Here is a 23,676-nt window from a genome sequence, read left to right as displayed (position 1 = left end):
CTCAAGTTTTGCTTCCTCTTCCTCTTGGATTTTGGAAGTTGCCTCTGGTAACGCTGCATAAATATCCTGGACGTGGCAGGAAACTGATGGAGTTTCTGAGGCTCAAACGATGCCCACGGCTTGACCTGGCGGCGGACTGCGACTCCCACCTCCTGGATGTCTGAGTGCGTCTTAGGTCGGTTGACAAGAGTCCCCCACTTCCTGCCCTCTCCAGAAGGAAACCAAGCGGCCTCCTGCGGTGACGGGCTTGGCTTCCTGCAGGGCTGGCAGGAGAGTGGGTTTTGAGTTACGACTTCTTTTCCTGTTTGGAAGGAGCCTGCTGTCATCACGCTGGCCGGGGACCTTGCGGCGACTGTCACGAGAGCCTGTCACGAGAGCCCAGCACGGAAGCTGCAGGTGTGGGAGGAGCCCCGCCCTCGGCGGCATCCTCTCAGAGCCCGGGAACTTGGAGGGACAGCTGTTTACTGCTCCAACAGATGTTTCTCATTTTTTTTTTTTTTAGCCCCATGGAAACTTTGAATCACGTAAGCGCCTTTCCAGTGATATATATCGGTCATGATTCATACCAGGGCGGTCTCACGCTTCCAGCCCAAACCCACCAACCGACCAAGGACACTGGTCATTTATTTTCTACCAAATCCTGCCCTTGGCAAGCCTGAATTAGGTGTTTCCGCTTTGTAGGGTGATCCTTTCATCTCTGGCCCGATGAGGGAGGATTTCCTCAGTCCGAGTGGGGTAGGGTTGAGTCAAAGGTGAGGCTGTGCATGTTAGGCCGCGCCCGGTTCCGAGACATCACGCCGAGCCGTCCTCTCGAGCATGCCTTCTTAGGCCACCCTTGCTCGAGGGAGAGCGAGAAAATCACCTGGATGCCGAAGTCGGTTCTCCAAAGAGATCCGAGGAACACCTGCGTCCGAATCCCTGGGAAGGTCTGGAAGGCATGCAGGTTCCCAGGCCCTATCTTGAGCCTGAGGGCTGGGGCCTGGGCCCGTGTGTGACCAGCACAGTCATCTCTCACCCCATCCCCCTGGCACTTAGGACAGCCCCGCAGCTGGTTTAAAGAGCAGGTGCTGTGCCGTCTTGGAACTCTCCAACGTTGAACAAGCTTTCTCTCACTTTGATTTTGCAGTGGACCCTGCACATGCTGTAGCTGGTACTGGGCCTGCGAATCTGACCAGAGAGGGGGCCAATCTAAGTAACTGGCCAAATAGCTATTTCATGGAGGCATCCACTCCCCGGGGTGGGGTTGGCCAGTGTGGACCACAGGCCCCAGTCGGTCAGCATTTGGGACCAGGGTAGGGTGGGGTGGGGGTGCTGGGCCGGGCCCCATGACAGAGAAAGAAATGCTTTCCAGGGAGTCCCCGGGAGCCTGGCTGGTTAGGAAGCTCTGCTGCTCTTTCTCAGGTGCTGTTTCACCCCAACAGCGGGGCTGCTGGAGAGTTCGGAGCCCTTCAGACGGTCCGCCTGGGGTCTTACAAGGTCTTCTACGTCAGCGGTGAGTCGGGTGTGCTCAGTGCACCATCCTCCCTCAGGCCTCTGGCAGTGAGTGTGGGCTGCCCTCCTTCAGGGGCGCTCCCGGCACCCAGGGGCCCCCCAGCACAGGCCCTCGGCCCCCACAGATAGGAAAACAAAGTCTGTCTACCGTTCGCCGAAATTTCCAGCAAGCTCCGAGCTAGTCAGCACACTTGACACAGCCCTTTCCCCACCAAGAACCGTTTCGTTCCATTGTTGTGCTTTAAATGCCAGTTTGGCCGAACATGAAATGGGAGCTTAGAGATATTTTAAAGTGTAATTTACTTGACAATAGACTGTTTCAGAAAATAGACTCTAGGGGTTGAGTTAGCAAACCAGCAGAAGGCTCTGCTTCTTGGTTCATTCGCTGACCGTCTTCAATGTATATTTTAGAAATGTGATACTGGGTCAGGATGGTTCTCAAAACCTTCCAGTGGCTTCTTGCTGCCCACTGAATTCAGGCTCCTTCCATCCTGGGTCCCTCCACTTTTCCAGGGTCAGTTCTCCAAGGACAATGGCCTTCTTCCTTGGCCTTGTATCGAAATCTCTCTCCACTGCGAGGCCCTCCCATCAAATTCTAGTACCTTGGTCATAAAATCCAATCTCATCTTGCCAGCTGCGTATGATTTGGAAAAACTCTGATAAGGATCACATTCTGCTATATACGCCAGTTATTTGGGTACATGTTTGTTTTTTGGGAGGGGTCCTGGGGGGTACACATTTTATTTCCACTACTAGTTTTGAGCTTTAAATTTTTTTTTAATGTAAGAGAGAGAGAGCATATGAGAGAGAGAGACAGAGAGAGCGCACAAGCAACGGGGAGGGTAGAGGGAGAAGCAGGTTCCCAGCTCAGTAGGGAGCCGCATGCAGGGCCAGGACCCGGAGATCATGACCTGAGCTGAGACGCTTAACTGACTAAGCCACCCAGGAGCCCCTAGTTTTGAGCTTTGTAAGGTATTTCGTTTTTGTGGTCTCTAAGTGCTGAGCACAGCATCTTGTACCTCGTAGGGACCCTAACGTCTTTCTTTTAGTGAATGAAAAACAAAAACAAAACAAAATCCGGGACCTGGTGCAGATTCCAATTTGATTCAATTATTTAACATCAGGGTGTTCCAAAGAATTATATAATAAAGAACGGAAATGATTATCCCTGACTGTAAATCCGTGATCCTGGAGAAAACATGGCATAAACACAAAACAAGTTCTTTGAGTTCGTAACTTGAGGGATATTAAAAAAGCCACAAGAATCGTTGATCCTCCAAAACCTACAAGGCAAACCAGTCAGATATTTGTTATGCTTTCAGATGGAAAGTTTCCAGATTACAGTCCTTACATTACATTATCTCAGAGGTATGGCTTCTCCAGGCTGAGTTAATTTCAGAAGTCACGGCCCTGCCAGAAAGCCCTTGGCACCACGGTGTTGGAATCCTGAATGTTGCTATGAAGTAATCGGACTGTTTAGAACGATCACAATTGGACAGGAATTATGATACCCAGGGGAGGGGAGGTCTGTTCTGAGGAGTCACCAAGGTCCCAGGAGTGTTAGCATGAGGATGCGGAGGGCAGACCTCTCAACAGCTGGAAGTGTGTGTATGTGTGTGTGTGTGTGTGTGTCTTGAGCCGAGGGTGGGGCGTGTGACACACATGTTCTGACCCCTCCCTTCCCCTTCTCATTGAGAATCTGCATCCCTGTTTCTTAAAACTGCTTTCGGATAAACTACATGTGTTGACATCTACTACATTAGGTTAGAGAACGGTGCGGAGGGACTTTATGGATGGATTTTCAGGTTGCTCCTCTCTGGCTCCCTCCTCCTTCCTGGGATTTCACCCATCAGTTCTCTTCCCTTGTGGCAGCCCTGAGCCCTGGCCCCTGACACCTCAAGCTAAAGAGATGACAGCTTTCTCCCTGGGCTCTTACTGCTCCAAGCTGCACAGACTGAGGGGGGTCCTGTTGCGGGGGGAGGGGGCCGCACAAACTCCTAAATGCAGACTCAACCCAAGGAGACCTCTGTCTTTCATTGATCAAATTCTTTCCGGTCTTTGCCTGCCTTGGTAACTTCCTGGTGCCTTCAGGGTTTCTTTTCCCCCCTAAATATGTCTAGAATTCCAAATTGTTCTCAATAGGAGGGCTGGTCCTATGCAAGCTACCCCCCGTGGTTCTCAAAGTGGAAGTCTTAAATTTTTCCAAGAGGAGTCCAGCCCTTGCTCCACTGATCGCAAACCTCATTCGCTGCCCTTTACTGGCAACGAAGGAGAGCTTAATCTGGACTCCAAACTTGGGGCAAAGACAGTGACTCTGAACGACCCGAATGTCAACCACAGCAGGAAAACCATTAAGGAGGGCTGCCTAAAAAGCTGTGTGGTTTGCCCATTCTTCTTGGGGAAGCCAAGAGTTTCTCTCACATATATCAGTGCCAGGAAGAGCTGGGCTTCCCCTGAGCCGCTGAGAAGTTTCTACCCTGTTGTTTGGCTGCTAGGAAGCTCGGATGCAAAATAGGCATTTGGGATTTACTGTATGTCTGATGGCTGTCCCTTGCCTTGATTGCTTTCATTTATTCAATCATATTAACTCCTGTCCAATACCTTAACTACTTTTGTATGGAAAAGGCAAAAAAAAAAAAAAAAAAAAAAAAGTCACCCGAATCACTAACCGCTGCTGCCAGTACTCCATTTTTGTTACTCTTTGGAGGCTGCCTTCATGGCCAGATTCGAATTCATGTAAGAATCTCAATTGCAACCCAAAGTGAAATTACTCACCTCGTCTTCCTGCCCAGTCCACCAAACTGAGTATCATGGTGTTCAAGAAATCAGTGTTTGGAAAAAGAAAAAAATCAAATTTCCTCACAAAGGGTAGAGATGAGAGAGAACTGGTTGACTGTCGAGTCATATTGGCTCTGAAGGCAAGTCCCGGAGAAGTTCCAGATCACTCTGGGCAAGAGGAGCATCACTGGTCTGAGCACCAAAAATCTCAAGGTGACTTGACAGGCAGAATGGTCACTTGAATATTCAAGTCCTGGGATGTTTGGATTAATGTAAAATCAATCCGAATTCTCCTCTTTCCACCATAGGGCCAAAGCTGGGTCTGACGAGTTATTTGCTGTCACCTCCTCTCTAGGCGGAGCCAAAGCCTGTGATGGGGACGTCGGACGGGAGCAGCATCATGACCCTCCCCTTATTTTTAACCTGGAAGATGATGTTGCAGAAGCTGTGCCTCTAGATAGAGGTAGCGCCGAATACCAGGGCGTCCTGCCCAAGGTCAGAGAGATTCTTGCAGATGTTCTTCTAGACATTGCTGGGGACAACACCTCCAGAGCGGATTACACTCGCCATCCTTCGGTGACCCCCTGCTGCAATCCCCACCACGTCGCCTGCCGTTGCCAAGCCACCGGATGGACCGATTTCCCCACAGGCAGATGTTAGGAAGCGAGACAGGGCAAGTTCACACTCCAGCTCCGGATGCTGTAAAACTAAGTCTCAGAATTTTGTTCTGAAGCTCGAGCTTTGCATTCCCCCCTCCCCGCTTGAGAGAACAGCTGGGTGGGCCTAGAGCAGAAAGCACCCAGACTTTGCCGTTAGATCTGGATCAAAGCCCAGCTTTTGAATGTGGGCATTTAGCCTAGCTTGCAAGCTGATTTTGAGGACGAAAGATGATGATACATGGAAATGCCTGCCACGTCACATGACACAGAACAGGCACTTAATACATCTTAGTTTTTCTCTGTACCCAGTTTCGCTGGTCCTATTAGCATAGATTCATCCCAACTGGGATCTAGGGCAGTGCTTCTCCATCTCTGATCTGCATACGTATCACCTGGGATCTCATGGAAGTGCAGATTCTGACCCAGTAGGTCTGGGGTGGGGCCTGAGATGCTCCATTTCTGGGCGGCTCCTGGGGGAGGTGGGGGTTACCCTGAGTAGCACCAAATGCAGGCTAGGACAAAGTTAGATGTTTCCGGGTCTCATTGCTCAAGAGGTCTCATCGCTCAGGAGCCCACAGATTAATCCCCAGCCCTACCCGCCTCCTCCTTCCCTTTAAAGATCAAACGACTGTATCCTAAAGATTTTAGGCATCTTCCTGCTTCCTAAAACCAAGAAGAAATAAAAAATTTAAAACCTCAAAGATGCATTGCCATGATTTTATTATTAGTGTCCTGAATGGGACTCAAAGGTAATAAATGATTTATCCCAATCACTGCAAAAATACTTTGCGTGGCTGAAAACAGTCTCTCGCTATACGTACGTAATATACAAGAAATACAATTCAAAGAGATTTTCCTATAAGTACATTTTTACACGGCATACATTTAAAAAGGATGCCCTTTATCGTATAAAGTTCCGGTTATAGACCAATATGGTTAGTTAGCATTGACACTATGGCTGTAACATATTTCGAGTAGCAGGATGTGTATATAAGGGTCTCCCGTACCCACTGGCAACGAGGGCAGAGGAGAGTTTGGAGAGCCGTGGACCATGTCTCGTGGCTTAAGCAGGCGGCACCTGGGATTCCTGCCCCCCCTTTCTGCACACACAATTTGTACTCCATTCTTCCACCTTCCTGATAGGGGGGGGTTTTCCTGATTTGAGGTGCGCTTCTCATCATGAATGCTTCGTTTTGCCCTTCTGACTTCCACGGCACAAGTTTATCTACCAAAATCAAAACAGAATGGCCTTACTCCTTCCAGGTAGAGGCTGTTAGGCAAGGCTGCATTATCAACAGATCTGTGCCCATGCGGGGTCAGCAGGGGGAGGCTGGCACAGTTTTTGCGTATGTCCATGGACTGACCCTCACTTGTGGCCACAGAAAGTCCACCCGTCTTGTGTAGGTGTAGACGAGTATGGCACAGTTTCAGAAAATACTGACTATATATAAAATACGTGTGTATGTGTGTGTATTTATATGTATATGCATGTTTGTTTTTTTTTAAAGGCTCATCTTACTTGTAAACACAGACTGCTAAGTCACTATGAAAAAGTCAGTAAATACCCTTGGTCCCACTTCCCTTACTCTTGCTCATAGGAGTAAGACCACTGTCAGAGAATGTGTAGATTTGTAAAGGTTGGCGTGTTTTTACAACAAAAGCTGCTTCCTGAATACGGCACCTTTCTAAGGTACCAGAAATGATCAGTTCTCTTTTCTCATTGTGGATGGAGCAAAGGAAATCCCCAGGAGATAAGAGTGATCATATTCAGGAAAGTGTGAGTATATTACAAAAAAAAAAAAAAAAAAAAAAGACCCTACTCACAAGGACTTGTGTTCTGAAGGCAAAGGCCTGGGGAGCCCCTCATGAGATTAGGCAGGCAAGCCCGTGTTTTTAACCATGCTGACTCCAAGATCACAATTAAGGGATGTGGGTAGAGGTGTGAATTTTGGCCAAGTATGCGTAATAGGCATGCTGGCGCAGAATAATGGCAGGGAGGGGAGTTGTCCAGCATCTCCTCTCCTGTTGGACATCGTTGCCAAAAGGATGGGAGATGGTCCACGTCGAGAGGACATCCCAGTGGCACTCACGCCTCTGGTCTCCATGAAATGAGATGGAGAAGACTGTCTGCTATGACACTGGGAGGTTGTAGAAGCTCGATCCTGTCCTCCCTGTCTGCCTGGAGGCTGGACAGCAGGGCGTCTGGGATCTGTTGGCTTCCATGACCCCAACCGCTGGCTCTAGGGTCTAACAGGGGCCTCATTCAGTGATCAATGCTCTCGCTGGCAGGAAGCCTTCCTTGTGTCTAAAGAAAAATCCCAGAGGCAAGTTAAATTGACTTTCTCACATTTGGTCCTGAAGAGGGAGACAGGACAACCGGCTCCTACCCAGCTTCCTGGCAGTGTTTAGGTGAACAGGCCTCTCAACAAATTCTACCACTAGATCTTAAGCATCTCCATTGTTTTTTTTTAAACTCCAAACAAATGATCTACACAGTGTACCTATTATTTTATACAGGTTTTCCTTGGCAAGGGACCGCCTCCTGAAAGCCAGTATCTGATGTACCCCAATTTGTACAAAAGGTTTTAGGGTTTACTTTGATTACAGCTAAGAATCTAATTAATAATCTAATTGTCTTTTGGAGCAGTCACAGACTTTCGTCACAATCACTGAGATGGAACCTAGTGAGTGGCCAAAATCACTGAGATGGAACCTAGTGAGTGAAGGTTCCAAACCTGGGCAGAGTAGGACACGTATATCCCCGCTCTATCTACTCTGCTCTGGTTCCCAGAAGACACAACTTCAGGTAAGTGACCACCAACTTTTAGGGGGCCGGAAGAGCTCCCTTTATGGCTAGTCAGGGCATGAGAACCCAAAGGCAAAGGAGGCAGCAAGCCAATGGTTGTTTTTATATTTATAATTTGTATTTTTAAGAACCACTGCTCTCCAGCCCTAAAATATAAATTGTACTTATTGGCACTGCATCTGGCAGTCTGCCTCTTAAAAGCCAGAAACGTAAATCTCAAGCTGCAGTCTGTAGAGCCTTCATGGGCAATCACACACCCCACCCTCCCATATCATGCACAGAGGACTCTAGAACAGCCTTTAAAAAAAAATAAAAATAAAAATAAAAAAGCTGACTGGGCTTAACGGATTGTCCCAGGATTTATAGGAGAAAGAAACTAGACCTGCCTTCCATCCTTTTGCAAATGAGATTTCAACTGACATTATAAGATAACAGTCAGGAGAAAACATCATATACCAAGACCTAATGGGCTCTGAAGCAGGGCCCATTCTGGCTCCAGGAGGCTCACTCAGTTGACTCTCTAAGTCTTGGTCCAAACACAGCTTCCATGTCTCGATGATTTTAGGTTCACTCTCTGTGCCACTCTCTAACCGCAGCTCACGAGAGCGGTCTGGATGGTGCTCTAAATGGAAGCTTGAAGGATCAGAAAGATCTGCTAAGCTAAGCTAAGGCAGCCACCCAGGGAGAGAACCCTCTCCTCAGACGCGGATGCAGGGAGAAGCCAAGCCTTGCACCCACCCAGCCAACCCCGAGGGCTCTTGCTGCCAGAACAGCTGAAGCAAGATGCAAGGAAATGCCGGGGAGCTCTCCACCGAGGCTCCCGCCCTCCACCCGGCTGCTGGGAGCCTGGGGTCCGCCCCATTAGAGCCGCGCGAGGGTGAGGGTCTAGCTGGCTTACAGAGCGCAGCGGCCCACCCCGTTAGGTCGACGTCTTTAGCAAAAAGGCAGCATTCTGCAAGGACATCCTTAGGAGCCTCAGGCAAACGGGTTTATGCAGGCACGAATTCCTACCTTGTGAGCAGCACAGAGAGTGCTAAAGAAGCCAAGTTAAGGATTCCAGGCCTCTGGAGGTAGTGAGGCCGCCGAGACTCCCTGGGTTAGTATTCGGTTATTCTACGGCTGCCGGCTTTAGCCTGACACCTGATGGCTGGTCTGTCGGGCCCGAGGCACACAGCACAGCGCATCACCTAGGGCTTTCTGACTAGTGCAGAGGAGGTTAGTTGTTACAGGACTAGATAACAGGGCAAGTGACTTCGCCTCTTGCATGAGGAGAAGGCTTCCTTCTAAGCACACAGACTGAGCCACTCGGTTAGGGGTTCCTAATGCTCACAGGGGGGAATTCATTCTCATCATCAAGACACACTGGTCCCGTCGCAAACTCATGTTCAGGAATAATCTCTCCTCGGAGGGCTCCGCCGTCCTCAGAATAACCTGGAAGCCAAGAATGAGACGTTGAGAGAAGCCTGGCGGCCTGCTGTTCTTATGCTGTGACCCGGGGGCGGGACCTCCAGGGAGACCACAGAGGCTGCCTTTGCCTTCTAAACGGAGAGACTGAGCTTCAGAGGAGTCCAGAGCCCCACCGTGTGTGGCATCCAAGCCTCCGAACAGGCTGGTCTCACCCACGTGTCTACCCTAGACACCTCCGACTCGCTACTGGTTGGCAATTCTCAGAGAGGCCAAGGGTTGACACGACTTGTTGGGGGAGGCGATAATTTGGGGCTGTGCCTGCCGGGTTTGGGGACCCGACTTTTAAAGGCTGTTCTTGCGGTCGCGCCTGGGAGGAGATAAGTGGTTCGGGGAGAGCATTCCATCTACAGGTGACCGTGAAGACAGAGGAAGTGGTGTCAGAAACAGGTCCCCACGGTGCCCCACACCCCCCCCAGCCCCCACCAGGCCCCCACATCCACTCACCTGGCACCGTGGAGGCGGACCAGGTGCTTGGTCTGGCTACAGTTGCTGCGTAAGACTGAGGTAATGAAGGTCTGAGGTCATTTTCTTTATTTTCTTCTGTTGTTCCTGAGCTAAGCAAGCTAATTGCAGCAATTGTGGGGGAGGGGAGGAGAAAAAAAGAGATCACATATCCAGGATACCGTCACAAGGAAAAGCGCTGGGCAGCTCAGGCTTGCCCACTCAAGTTTAAAGTACGGACCTAGGAGTTCAAGCTGGGTCATGTGACCCCGCCAGTGGCCTTGCACAGCTGGGGTCCATCACGCAACTCCACAATGGACCCCTTTCTCTTCTATGCACTAAACGAAGACTGGCCCTTTGCTCTTCCTGGTATACCCTGGCAAGGACCCTAAGGCACGCTCACAAGGGGGGGTGATCTGTGGGCGAGGGGGCAGGGGCAGCTCACGGTGTTCTGGCACAGCAGGGAGAGGTCGCCTTGTTCTCGGTCATAGACATCAAGAGAACTTTTCAATTAAGTTTGGTCAGTATTTTTGAGCACCCAATGTACGAGGAGGAAAGGCCACAGGAAGACATTGTGTTTCTTCAATTGTGTGTTACTCCTCCTGGCACTTTTCCAGAAGTGCACAGCGTAGTGAGGGTGCCTGACATCGAGCCCAGCACAGAGCAGGTGCCTTTAGAGGTTTGCCACCGAGATGGCAGGCAAAGAGGACAGACAAGCAATGGCCCTAAAGCCTGTCGTTCTTGGCCAACTGACAACCTGACACAAGCGGCTCTTAAAAAGGCTTTTTGAAAACTAGTCTCTTCACCTGTGGGTCTTGATTAAGACACATTCTCCTCCGTCCTGAGGGTCCAAATTGTAGATGTAAAGGTGTCCATCGGATGATGCGACCAGCAGCCTTGGCAATTTCTGGATCCTAAGAGCCAAGGAAAACACATGCTGTGATTATGACAAAGACGAGCAATGGGCCAGCTTCAAATGACAAAGCCTCACCCACCCTGGCTGTCACAAGCTGCTTCTCCTGCCATCAGGAAACGTTTACCCGGTCTGCTGGCCCCGGATTCTGGGTTTCTGGCTATTTCTTTGCATTCTGACCTAGCGATCTACCTTGAGGATTATTTCTTGTCTTTGAAAATAATTGTGTGGGTGATACAAAACCATGCGTGTGCATGCTATTACTCTATGAAGAGCCACTGCCAGCAAAAACATCAGCTGACCTGAATGGGACACAGCCTCTGGCTTACGTGTGTTTCTGCCTTTAACAGTGACAGAAAGGACAAAATTAGCTTACCGCATTGCTGGCCAGTTTTATCAGATTAAAAAAAAAAAGTTTACCTTCTTTAACTCTTTTCAATAAAATATCTGTCAGCCCCATAGGTGTCTGAAGCTGGATCATGGAACTAGAGCCTTTTTAGAGAGTTACATAAGAATGGGAATTGTTTTCAAGACAGCGTTATGACCAGAGAGCTGAGGCTCCCATGCCGACTTCCAGCTGTCCCCAGAGCACAAATGATGACTAGGAGGAAAGACAGCGGATGGACACAGCGGGCTTCGATTCTGCATGCCCTTCCTCCTGGCCATCTCGTCTTTCTTTTCCTCTTTGTACATGTTTGGGGGTTTTGCACTTTGGGCAAACAGCTCTGTGAGAGCTTATTCTTGTGGAGAGTGGGTGGTGCCATACGTACGTTGAGAGAGTGCAGATGTTCCTCTGACCCGAGAAGTTCAGACGTCCGGTGGCGAAGGCCCTGTCCTGGTTCATCATGTCTGACACCTGGGTGGGGAGGTAGTTGGAAGCAGCCATGAACATCTTTCCCATGTAGCCAGTCCAGGTCGAAGGCTCTTCTGGTCGGCTGGGGGAGCAAGGCACAGGTGGAGGTGAGCCGGCCCCGCAGGCCAGGGCATCGGGCCAACGGTCCACATGCCCAGGTGCAAGGAGCTGTGCTCACTGCAACAAAAAGGAACTGTGCCTTTAGCATAATGTTCTACCCCCCAGGAACAGCCCGGGATGTACTCTTCTGGCAACAGCAAAAGGACATTGAGTGCTCATTCGTCCTTCGGAAGGGCCATTGCAAAACTGTTAAGAGGTTCCCAAAGCTACCACTTCCCTACATTAAAGAAGTTGCATGTAATGATTAGTCTGATTTCCAGATTTTTAAGAAGGGGGCTAGGGTCGGGAGTGAGATGGGATCGATATCTGGACTCTGAAAAGGAAGCTCAAGCCTGTTCCGGGCTCGTGGAAGAACAGAGCGATCTCGGTGTCAAGGCCTCCCTAGCCAGACTGAGTGGGAAGCAAACCTCCGGGCAAGATGCTTTGGGTGGTGTGTGATTACAGCCCTGCAGCCACCCTGCTCCCCGGTGATTCACGACGGTACAGATAATTCACGGGGACCTGGTACGTCCCCTGCAGTCATCAAAGTTCATCCCAGGGCGGCTGCCAGACAAAGAGGGTGGTTGCTCTGTTGGTGAGAGGTGAGAATGGGCAGGAGCACACACCCTGCCTTCATGCTGTGCACTCCTGGGAGCACCTGCTGAGAGGCCACTTGTCCTCAGGGCCAGAGCCTGGTAGGGCACACGCGCTGCAGCCCAGAAGCCCTGGGGTTTACTTCTCACTCTGTTTCCCAACCAGCTGGGTGGTCTTTGGACAAACCAGGGAGGAAGGGGTTGTTCCTAGCTATCTGAGATCCCTGACGGAAACAGGAGAGCCTGGACGGGGAAATGAGTTCAAATGGCAACTTCCTGTCTGAAGCACCAATAGCAAACTCCGATGAAGACATGGGGTCACTTTGTCACAGCACCTTGGATTGAAGGTCATCCCAGCAGGCCAGCCACCCTCCTAAGCTCTGAACAGCTCCCCAAGAGATCCGGGCTTCTGTTTTACGAGCTGAGAAGTGATAGAAAAGTCCAGAGAACAGATAAAAGCCCTAGGGAGAACATGCAGGGTTAAAAGTCCAACACACACTGCGCTCTGCGATGCACATGACCAGGGGTGGACACTCGCGGGGTTGCTGGGACACAGGAGCAGGGAGGGGGCAGCCCCTGGGGTTTCCGACACCAGTGCTGGGGGCCGGAGGGGAGGGATGAGGTTGCCAGAGGAAGAGCGCTGCACTAGCCCGTGGAGGGAAAAACGGAACCAGGCTTTGGTTGCTGGTGCCCATGGATGGAGCTTCAGAAGGGGGACAGAGGCCAGGTGCCGTGTCACATGGACACACTAATACACACATAACAGCAGCCGCGTAGAGTGTCAGACAGACACATGCTATGCTGAACACACAGAACAGAGCCCGTGTACCATGACCTGCTAATTAGGTGGGAAAAGTAATTTTCTCGTAGAAGTTCTATCCCACGAGAAGAATTCAGTTACAGAAGAGGGGCCTTTCCTGGCACAAGTGTGAAACCCAGCGTGGAAGTAAGTCCTTGGGACATTTCTCGGACACCCCCGGAATGTGCACTCTGCAGCAGCCCTAGAAGCTTGGCGGGCTGTTAAAACGTGGCCCTTCTTGTAGACGGAGGCCAGCTTTGAGCAACACGCTGGACTGCTCTGAACCCCAGCTGCCTCGGTTATGAAACTTGGACGCCTGCCTTCCAGGACTACCATGGGGAGCCGAGGGAGGAAGTGTGTGAGAGTGCTCTGTAAACTACTAAACGCTCTATCGATGTGCGAGTGTCACTGTCATCGCTAACTCGACCGCCTGCCTTCCGTGGGTAATGAGCTCATCGCTAACATTTCATGTTTCAATTTCCTATGATGGCACCCAAGAGTCAGGAGCCATGAGGTGTCTGAAGTCCCCTGAGGAAGGCATGACCTGTTTACTGTGCTACCAGAAGCAAGATCTTGACCTTAGGAAGAGGACAAGAGGCCAGGGTGACACTGCCACGGACAGTGGTTGGGTGGGAGGAGAATCCCTCACTGCTTTGCTGCTTCCCAGTGTAGGACAGCTCCAAGGGTAGGCATGGGCATGCACGTAGCAGGTAGTTATATTCTAGTGCTCACATGCTACAGCAGAATTTCTAGGAATGGCCTCAAGATTCCACGCCCTGGTCCCTAGAACATTGTAACAGTGACAAAATAGCCCTCTGGTGACTGTGTTATGTTTATGGCTCAGACCACTGTAGGTAGAGAGATTATCCAGATGGGCTTGATCTAGTCCCAGGAGCCCTTAACAGCAGAGAGGTCTCTCCAACTGGTGGCAGACGAGGAAGGCAGAAGGAGAAGTTGGAGCAATCCAGAGGACAAGAAGGAATCTGTGTGACACTGCGGGATCGAAGGCTATGTGAGAAGGGAAGCAGGTGGCCTCTTGGGCTGAGGGCCACCAAGCATGTGGGCATCTCACTGCTACCACTGCAAGGCCCTGGATTCTCACCAGGAACAGGACTGAGTTTGGAAGAGGGCCCCAGGCTCCAGATAAGAGCGTGGCTGCCTGGCACCTGGATTTCTGCCTTATGAGACCCTGGATGGAGAACTAGGCCGTGCCACCTCGGGCTAGCGACCTACAAGGCTGTGGTATAATGAATGTGTGCTGCTTTAAGCCGTTACGTCTGGGGTCACTTGTTACAGCAGCAAGAGGAAACTAATACACACGCCACTGGCTGCAGGGGAAGGCAGCTGCACTCCTGCCACTGGTACAGCCACAGGCACTGGGGGTGTCTCCCATGCGCCCAGTGGCAGGCAAGATGGCGGAGATTCACATATTATTATACCCATAGCTCTGCTGCCCCCCCCCCCTTTTAAGATTTTATTTATTTATTCATGAGAGACAGAGAGAGAGAGAGAGGCAGAGACACAGGCAGAGGGAGAAGCAGGCTCCATGCAGGGAGCCCCACGTGGGACTCGATCCCAGGACTCCAGGATCATGCCCTGAGCCAAATGCAGACGCTCAACCACTGAGCCACCCAGGCATCCCTGCTGCCTAATATTTCTTAATGTCTACCGTGTGCCAGGCACCATGCTAAACACGTTGGCTCAAGGAACTCACTTAATCCCCATGACAAGCCCAAGAGGCATTGATGATTATTTTGTACGGAGGTTACAGGAAGGTTAAATTACCTGCCTGGGTCTCTCAGTGCAGGGCAGCCTGGGCCAGAGCCAGGGGTTGAGCTCAGGGGGGTGGCCCTGGATTTTGTGCTTCCATGTATTACACCACCGAGGTTTGGTCAGCATACGCTCACCACTTCGGGGAAGGCAGAGCCGGTAAGGCCGAGTGCATGGCATTCAGAAAGCGAGGAAACCACTTACGCGGGCAGTGGGAGCACAGAACCACCTGGCTCCTCTGGTCAGGCACTGACTTACCTGTTAGTGAGGTGCTCCAGCTTGAAGATGTGCACGGTCTCGGTGTTGCTTGAGGCACAGAGGAACTGCGAGTCCATACTGAACACGAGAGAGCTGATTGTCACGTACCTAGGGAACACGGTGACGTGGAGATGGACTAGTGAGCCCGACAGGGGAGGGTGGCTGCTTTACAGTTCAAAACCCAGCTTTGTAAGAAAACTGGACATGTCCTGGGGAGTCTAGGTATTCCAAATCCCCCTGCCGTTGTGTCATTCCTAATTTAGAAATTCATTTTGGAAAGATTCGTAAAGGGCCATGGTCTTGGGTGGGAAGAAACAAAGCACCGCCCCTTCCTGTCACCTTGGACGTCTTCCAGCGGCTCTGTGCACCCATCCAGCTGCAAAGGCTACCGCCAAGAGGTTCCCCGCCCATCACACTTCATGGATTACTTTTGGGTTGTGACTTGCCTGCGCTCTCGTTTCTCCTTTGCTCGCTGCCCTGGCACCCATCACAGAAGGCTTCCCGTGGCTGAAGCCCTGTGCTAGGACAGCGGCCGAGCTGTCAGGTGTACTGAGCACCTAGCACAGCGTCTAAGGCAGGTGACCTCCTCCGGGGGAGAGGAGGGCACAGAGCCACCCTCCACGCTCTCCCTGGACGGCTGCCAGCCGCCCACGGCGGGTCTTTAGTGTCTACTGTAACATGGGTTTCATGGTGGACACAGACCTTTTCATGCCCCTTCGAAACTCGTAGAGCTTTTGCCCATCAGGTACAGAGAACACCCGGATGACAGTGCCCTGAAAAAGACAGCAGGGGGACATTTCAGACCATGAACGGCTTCAGACCAAGATGTCCCTTCAGAGAGGAGCTTGTTTTATTGGTTTTGAACAGCTGTCTCTGAGGAGGAAGCACGAAGTGTTGGGCATAGAGGCTTTTTTGTTTGTACACTGCCACAGAAGTGATTCTTGGGACGGGTGTGAAACACTGTTCCCCTTTCCCTCCATGCCCTAGCTCAGGGCTGCGTGTGTGCGCGCGCGTGCGCGTTCAAAATGCTTGGGCTTCCTGGAATAGCCAGTCTCCGCCTGTCAAAAAACACATGCTTTTCATGGCATTTGAAATCCAACTGGATCGCCTTCCCTGCCCATCCCAGACAGAAGAGATCAATCTCTCCTGCTAAATAGCACAACATTTTGTTTACACGGTTCATGAAATGCAGCCTCTGTCTGTTTCTAGGGAAGATGTGCATGCGTGTGTCTCACTAAGACCACACGCTTTTGTGTCAAGCAGCTTGCATCTTGCATAGCAGAGGCCTTTGCTCTGTTGAATTATGTATCCACATACACAGCATGCATGGGTCAGAGGCTCCCCTCGGAAATGGATTCCAGGTAGGCCCAGAGACCAGTCAGTCCTTGTCCCCAGCCCCATCTCATTGGATCTTTGGCCCCAGGGAGCCGCCCGGTGGAGCCGTGACAAGAGAGCCAGTGGAGATGCGGCAAGTGCACTCACTTTTTCAGAGGCGCTCGCTAGTTTTGAGCCCAAGGCATTGAAGGCGATGGCGGCCAGCGTCCCCTCGTGGGCAGCAATTGTGCAGACTGTTTTCTGTTGGTGACAAGGGAAAACAGACACGGATGCTGGGACAGAGGGAAGATGCATTTCCCCTCCCTCCTCTCCTTCGGAGATGCCCTCCCGCCTTTGCTGGGCTCCCTGTGTCTCTCTCTGCACCAGGCCATTTACGCAGGAGCCATACAGCCTCTTCTGGTCTATCCAGATTCTGCCGCGGTTCCTGCCCTCCTCCTGCCCTCTGGAAGATGGACAGCCAACCGCAGGCCCAAGGCGCAGCGATGCTGCCGCGGCCCACCCTGCACGCCGCTTTCGGGGGCTTCCCGCAGCAATCGTGCCCTGCCCTGTGAAGCCGCGGGGGGCACAGGGCAGGAAGTGGACATCCGTACACTGTCACCTACTTCAGCCAGACAATGGGCCACCTGCTGGCACGTGGTTTCCACTCCACTGTCTACGTCTGCCTCGGCTGGCGAGCCGCCTCGCAGGTTGACTCACGGCAGCCAGGACGGGTATCATTACCTTCTCCTCCATTCCCAGCCAGACTGTGGCCAAAACAAACGCCCCCGGTGTCGCTTCTCCCTCTACACCCTGCCTGCCGCGACCCAGCCTGCTCATCACCTGCCACTGACCACGCAGCCAAGCCGGTGGGCTGGGTCAGCTGGGTCACTGCCAACTCACCAGGGAGTGTCCATCGTAAAGCACAATCTCGCCTGTGGTCAGGCTTCCAGGGTAGGCCACATACGAATTGGAATGGTTGATGGAGAGGGCACAGAGACCTGGCAAAGAAGGGACAGCAGATGAAGAGGCCACGCAGAGACCAGGCCTGGAAAGGGCATCTGAAAACAGCGCAGCTGCAGTGCCACCTACTGGCGAGGGGAGGGACGGCTTAGCCGACCTTTCCTGCGATCAGGGAATCTCTACAGTAAAATTCACACTTGATGCTGGCCAGGTCTCTGCAGCAAAGCAAATAGAACTCAGAATACTGAAAAAGTTCTTCTTGACATTTTGCCACGGGGCTCTGAAACCGCATCTGTTTCTCTTTCATTACCCTCTAAGGCTCTAAGAGACTTTACGGAAATAAAGGCAGTATGTCTCAGCCTTCCTGCAGGTGACTACATGCAGCTGGCCACTCATAGCCAGTTGGGGAGCCCAGGAGGTGGAGGGTCGGGGGGAAGGACCTATTTAGAAACTGTTCATTTTTTTTTTTTAAGATTTTATTCATTTACTCATGAGAGACAGACACACAGAGAGAGGCAGAGACATAGGCAGAGAGGGAAGCAGGCTCCACGCAGGGAGCCCAGTGTGGGACTCGATCTCGGGTCTCCAGAATCATGCCCTGGACTGAAGGCAGGCACTAAACCGCTGAGCCACCTGGGCTGTCCGAAACTGTTCATTTCTAAGCCAAATAAATGTCTGCCTCGATGAGGGAAATGGACACCTCCAGAAATGCAAGTTCATTTGAGGGCTGAACCTTCAGGTAAGATGGATCTCTGCCATTGAAATAAGCTAAAGAAAGAGGACATTTTGGTCTTAAGGTGCTTTGACAATATTCCGGGAGAGCAAACAGCCAATCACATCACTGAACTGATGTAGACAGTTTTTGTTTATAAGGAGACTCAAGGTGGGGGTAGTTCTAAAAGTGTTTAAGTAAAGGATTTTCACAGCAGTGGTCTGGATTAATAGTAGAGGTGTCTGTGACAGGAGTGAATTCAAGGAATTAGTGGAACCAAAAGCATTACCAGAATAAGAACTTTGAGATTAGGCAAGTGTGACCTCTTTTTAAATGAAAAAGGCAATTGACAACTTTGTCACAAGTTAGGGTATGTGTGTATATATATATACACACACACATAAATGGTGGGTGTAGAGCCCACCCTTGTGGGGCTTGAACTCACAGCCCTGAGATCAAGATCTGAGTTGAAAAACCAAGAGTCAGACACTTAACCAACTGAGCCACCCAGGTGCCCCACAAGTTTAGTATATTAAACAATTTCTTAGACAAGTATAAGAAAAACTTTATATCAGGCTAAAATGCACCCAACCTAATCTGCTGGGGGCGGGGGATGAGCAGAGAAAAAAAAATCCAACATTGAGAACTGAAACCGAGGTCCTCCTTCCTGCTCTCTGGCTTTGATGAGGACAAAGCCAGGGCTGTGTTCTTATCACTTGCCACACAGAACTCTGGGGAGAACGTGACTGAGCCCAGAGCCCTTACCTGCGTGCTTTGGCATCCTGCAACCCCTGCTGGTACAGGGTCACTCTCAGCCCTAGCCTTAGGGAGAGAGACTCCTGTATCTTCCCAGTTTTGCTTGGGGAACCTCAATTCCCCCATCTTCTCTGGGCTCCTTGCAATCCAAGTGCAATTTCAAGAGCAGCTAGCAGGTGGAAGGCATTCTGGTCTTGTGAAACAGGCGGGAACAGCATGGGAGGTTGGGTTGGCTTGCATGGTGGGTTCCCATAGGGCTGCTTAGCAGAAGAGATGGTAAGACTGGACATGGCAACTGGGCAAGGACTTGAGGACCATGCCAAAGAGTTAAGATCTTTAAAATGCAGTGGGTATGCGCCAGAGGTTTCTAAGCCCGTATGTTTAAAAAAAGCAGTGTTAATCAAGACCACAATGAGGTACCATTTCACACTCACTAGGATGGCTATAATCAAAAAGACAGATAATTGGAACCCTCCTACGCTGCTGCTGGGAATGTAACATGGGACAGGGCTTTGGAAAACAGTCTGGCAGTTCCTGAAAAGGTTAAACACGGAGTTATCATATGACCCTCAAATTCTACCCAGGAGACATTAAATCATACAGCCATATACAAAGCAGTATCATTCCTAAGAGTCAAAAAGTGGAAACAACATAAATGTCTATCAACTGATAAATATGGGTAAATACCCTTATGATGGAATATTATTAGATACAGAACAAATAAATGTTCTAACATGTAAGTGAAAGAAGGCTGATACAAAAGGCCACATATTATATGATCCCACTTACATGTAATACCCAGATTAGGTAAATCTAGAGAGACGTAAAGTAGATTATGGTGACCTGGGGCTGGGGGTATGGGGGGGGTTAAGGGCTATGGGGTTTCTTTTTGGGGCGATGAAAATGTTCTAGAATTGGTTGTGGTAATGGTTACACAAATATACAAATACACTAAATATACTAAATACACTAAATATACTAAAAGCTATTGAATGGTGCACTTTAAATGCGCGGATCATACAGGATGTGAATTCTAGCTCAACAAAGCTGTTAGGAAAAAAAAAAGGAGTGTTTTAAGAATATTTGTTTGGCAGAGATGGGCTGAGGACATGGAGTCAAGACCCAGGTCTGTCTTCGACTCTGTAACTCTGGCTGAGTGATTTGTGGCCTTTTGAGGCTCACATGTTTATTATCCATGACATGAGGGGGCTACAGTGATCTTTCCAGCTTTAACATTCTAAGATGCCAAGTCTTCGTTTATTTACATCCTCCTCTGAAAATATCAAGGCCCATCTGTGTGGCAGGGAGAACGGGGAGGTTTTTGAGCAGAAAGCTTGGACTTTTGAGTTGCCCTTTAGAGTTCTTTTTTAAAATTTAATTGAGGTAGAACTGACATATATAACATTATGTTAGTTTCAGATGCACGACATAATGATCGGATATTTGTATATAATGTATCACGAGTGAGGGATAGTCTAGTGAGTCTAGTTAACATCCGTCACCATACGCAGGAAATTTTCTTCTCATGATGAGAGCTCTTAAAAGCTTACTCTCTTACCAACTTTCAAATATGCCATAGTGTTAGTAACTATAGTCTCCATGCTGTACATTACATTCTCATGACTTATTTATAACTGGAAGTTTGTAACTTCTGACCCTCTTCGTCCATCCTCCCTCCCTCCCCATCTCCCCACCTCTGGAAACCACCAATCTGTTCTCTGTACCTTCTTTTTTTTTTTTTTTTTAAGATTCTGTTTATAAGTGAGATTATACAGTATTTGTGGTATTTGTCTTTCTTTGACTTAACCCACATAGCATGATGCCCTCAAGGTCCATCCATGTTGTCCCCAATGGCAAGATTTCCCTTTCTTTCTTATGCCCAAATAACGTTCCATTGTACATATGTATATACCACATTTCTCGATCCGTTCATCCAATGGGCATTGGTGTTTCCATGCCGTGGCTGTTCTAAATAATGCCGCAGTGAACGTGGGGGTGCAGATGATCTTTTTCGGGTTAATGTCTTCATTTTCTTTGGATAAATACCCACAAGTGGAATTGCTGGGTCACATGGTAGTTCTGTTTTTAATTTTTTGAGGAACCTCTGTGCTGTTTTCCAGAGTGGCTGCACAGTCTGCGTTCCCACCAGCAGTGCACGAGGCTCCTCTTTCCGCTGCATCCTCGCCAGCACTTTGTAGCTGTCTTTTTGATACTAGCCATTCTGATGGGTGTGAGATGGCCTTCAGAGTTTTTGTTGTTGTTGTTGTTAAAGTGTAAATATCCCAGAAAGGAAGAAAAGCTTACATTTCTTCGAGTAACATCAAACCTTCGGTAGTATCTGACAGTGGGATGACACTAGACTCTAACAGGGAAAGTTCGATGGCCAGGGCAGGCCTACTCTGACACATTACACCTTATCTGAGAGCTTTGCCTCCGGGCTTGCGCATCTGCCAATCCACTTGAATTTAGCCAAAGGATCCTGCACACCAACCTTTGCAGACTTAATGAAGGTCCCCAGAAAGGTTTCCCACGAGTTTCTTAGATTTCGCATGGTTCAGTTCTCAGAGTCAACCAGCTACAAGAATGCATTTTTATTCCTTCTGAAGCCCCCGAGGAAAACATCAAGAGCTCACTTGAGGCTTAGATATTACCATTCTCCTCGTCCTGTTTCCCATCACAGGTGTCACACTAAGCCTACTCCAGGAAGGAAATCAGCTTTGTCTCTGATATCATTTTGCATCACAGAAAAGTCATAGTGTAAAAGACTTGCAGAGTCCAGAAAATACAAAGCAAGAGAAAAAAAAAAAAATCACTCATTGGTCTAAAACCCAGAGGCTTTTCACCATTCTCAATATTCGAGCATATTTTCTTCCAGTCTTTTTTCTATATAGGAATTCGGTTTTGGGCAGCCCCGGTGGCGCAGCGGTTTAGTGCCGCCTGCAGCCCGGGGTGTGATCCTGGAGACCCGGGATCGAGTCCCACGTCAGGCTCCCTGCATGGAGCCTGTTTCTCCCTCTGCCTGTGTCTCTGCCTCTCTCTCTCTCTCTCTGTGTCTCTCATGAATAAATAAATTAAAAAAAAAAAGGAATTCGGTTTTGATGTGGCTTTTGGGTTTGCTTTAGAATTGACACAGTCTCATGAATCACTGTCCGCTCTAACTTCACTGAAATTGTTTGGCTGTAATTGTTCTGCAGTGGGAAAAGAAGTGCCTGTGATCGGTGCAAGAACCAATGGGATCGTCGGCTGGAATCAGAAGGAAGTCCCATGATTCTAGATCATCCTCACCTTGGTAGTTATAGTATGACTTGACAAACTTCAAGCAAATTAACAGCGACTTATACACTGCAGTTCCCTCTGGGTCGATTGATGTCTCAGAAGATGCTTTCCAAGTTTCACAAATAGAAATCTCTGTATTTGCCAATGTTCTAGAGCCACTTACCCCACTTGTATTACCCTTTTTCAGAGGGAGCGCTGGCTTGGGCATAAACCGCTCCTTTGTTCTACCACACACACTGCTGTGTGGTATAGACGGTTCCCTCGATGTTCTGTAGAAGGTCTTGTTTATGGCACCGCCGAGTTCTGCAGTTGGCAGAGCTTGCGTGGAGATCTCCACCCTCACTGCTCAGCACACAGACTGCTGTGCTGGCAGGAAATTAACTTCGAGCCCCGTCTGGCCAAACCCTTTAAAGGAAACAGCCTGCAATCTTTGACACAACAGGATTGGCCGTGACATAAACACAGACGAAAGGAAGGAAATTTACAGCCGCATTAGATACTGGGTGCGAAGCAATGGTAGAGCTCTGTGTATAGCATTTATTTATAATTCACTAGGTTACAATCCACTTGGCATCAGTGCGCTCCAGCCAGTTGGACAAGGGACTCCGTTTCTCTTGTGTACCCATTAAGCATTTATCAAATCGAGAGCCAGAGTTTCCGTCTTACGTCTCCGTTCAGAAAGTGAATGAGAGAAGGGTGACAAATAAAGGAGACTCCCTGTGTCTGAAAATTTTACATTCCTGGGTCTGACGGCTCAGAGTCAGCTGAGCGAGGAACTGGTCGTGTCCCTGCAAGTGCAGCTTTGACCATGTCAGGCTGCCCTCCAGGCAGGGGCTGGCTAGGGAGCGAGCCTCGCCTTTGCTCTCCCTGCCTGGCTCTTAATCCGCCCCAAAATAACTCTGTGGGATACACATTATCGTCTCTCTTTTGCTGGAGAACAAAGGGAGCTCAGTGGAAGTTGACATGATAATTATAAATTGCAGGATTTGAAAAAGTCTTGGGCTATCTCTCCAAAGAACACCAAAGGTGTCGAAAGACCGTATTTGGGTCTTTTCAACCCGCCTGTGGTCTTTCAGAAGGAAATGCTAACTTTGTCCTTGTATCCATTCATAACGTTTATGGGAGGCAGAGAAAATACCTCCCACTGTTTCTAATTTTTCTTGTGATAAAATTATTCCTTTACAAATCATACCCATTCTCTCTAACATAAAATACAAGGGGCCCAACCACCCTTTCAAGCCTTCTTTACACCCTGTTTAAGCTGCAACAAGTGAGGCAACCAATGAATTTTTGGAGCTAAGAAAAACAGGTACATTTGCTATAAATTAAGAGTAGATGGGGAGAAACCGTTTTTCACGGGAGGAGTGGGCCCAGTCCTGCGGGCAGAGCTGTCTTGCAGGCTGAGCATGTGAAGCCGACCGCAGCGCTAATACACAGACCCCTCTGCTGGAGAGGGTACTGACCATGGCAACCCCTGCCTTTCAGAGAAATAGAGAACCAAGGCAGCTTCTAGCTTCCTGGCCACCTGGGTGGTCCCTTGCCGGAATCCATCAAGGTCTAACTCAGGTCCATTCCTGCATGAGATCTGCTCTGATTTGGCCACAGAACTGCTCCTGCCTGACCTATAGAAGAGCACATGTTCCTTTCAACTGTTTGCACCCCACAGTCCCACACTGGGTCCTAGCCCTGCAAAGTGCCAGAGCATTTGTCTTATACTCCATTACACAAAAC

At 49.7% G+C, this 23,676-nt stretch overlaps 2 protein-coding genes across 12 annotated transcripts in view; one reads left to right on the top strand and one right to left on the bottom strand.

Annotated features, from left to right (window-relative positions):
• Window positions 1-5,629, top strand: part of ARSG (arylsulfatase G) — a 109,083-nt gene extending 103,454 nt beyond the window's left edge. For 4 of the 10 annotated variants that reach the window (XM_072781039.1, XM_072781036.1, XM_072781037.1 and 1 more), the window contains exons 11-12: window positions 1,402-1,492; window positions 4,625-5,629. In XM_072781039.1, the coding sequence (XP_072637140.1) occupies window positions 1,402-1,492; window positions 4,625-4,929 (396 nt within the window). In that variant the 3' untranslated portion in view covers window positions 4,930-5,629. The other 6 variants (XR_012009137.1, XR_012009136.1, XR_012009138.1 and 3 more) reach the window with 6 other exon arrangements.
• Window positions 5,630-5,631: 2 nt separating this feature from the next.
• WIPI1 (WD repeat domain, phosphoinositide interacting 1) overlaps window positions 5,632-23,676 on the bottom strand; it is a 32,502-nt gene continuing 14,457 nt past the window's right edge. Inside the window, exons 5-13 of one of the 2 annotated variants that reach the window (XR_012009142.1) lie at window positions 17,142-17,239; window positions 16,410-16,502; window positions 15,630-15,700; window positions 14,928-15,035; window positions 11,326-11,490; window positions 10,449-10,556; window positions 9,646-9,764; window positions 8,746-9,165; window positions 5,632-6,153 (exon numbers count right to left, since the gene is read on the bottom strand). Coding sequence is in view for 1 of the 2 variants with exons in the window: in XM_072781045.1 (XP_072637146.1) it covers window positions 6,106-6,153; window positions 9,065-9,165; window positions 9,646-9,764; window positions 10,449-10,556; window positions 11,326-11,490; window positions 14,928-15,035; window positions 15,630-15,700; window positions 16,410-16,502; window positions 17,142-17,239 (911 nt within the window). In the remaining variant the exon portion in view is untranslated. The remainder of the gene's footprint in view (window positions 6,154-8,745; window positions 9,166-9,645; window positions 9,765-10,448; window positions 10,557-11,325; window positions 11,491-14,927; window positions 15,036-15,629; window positions 15,701-16,409; window positions 16,503-17,141; window positions 17,240-23,676) is intronic. The other variant, XM_072781045.1, reaches the window with a different exon arrangement.

This window comes from Canis lupus, chromosome 16 (genome assembly GCF_048164855.1).
Source record: "Canis lupus baileyi chromosome 16, mCanLup2.hap1, whole genome shotgun sequence".
Classification (NCBI taxonomy): domain Eukaryota; kingdom Metazoa; phylum Chordata; class Mammalia; order Carnivora; family Canidae; genus Canis; species Canis lupus.
The sequence above is the reverse complement of the archived record's forward strand: the minus strand, read 5'-3'. Positions and strand labels throughout refer to the sequence as shown.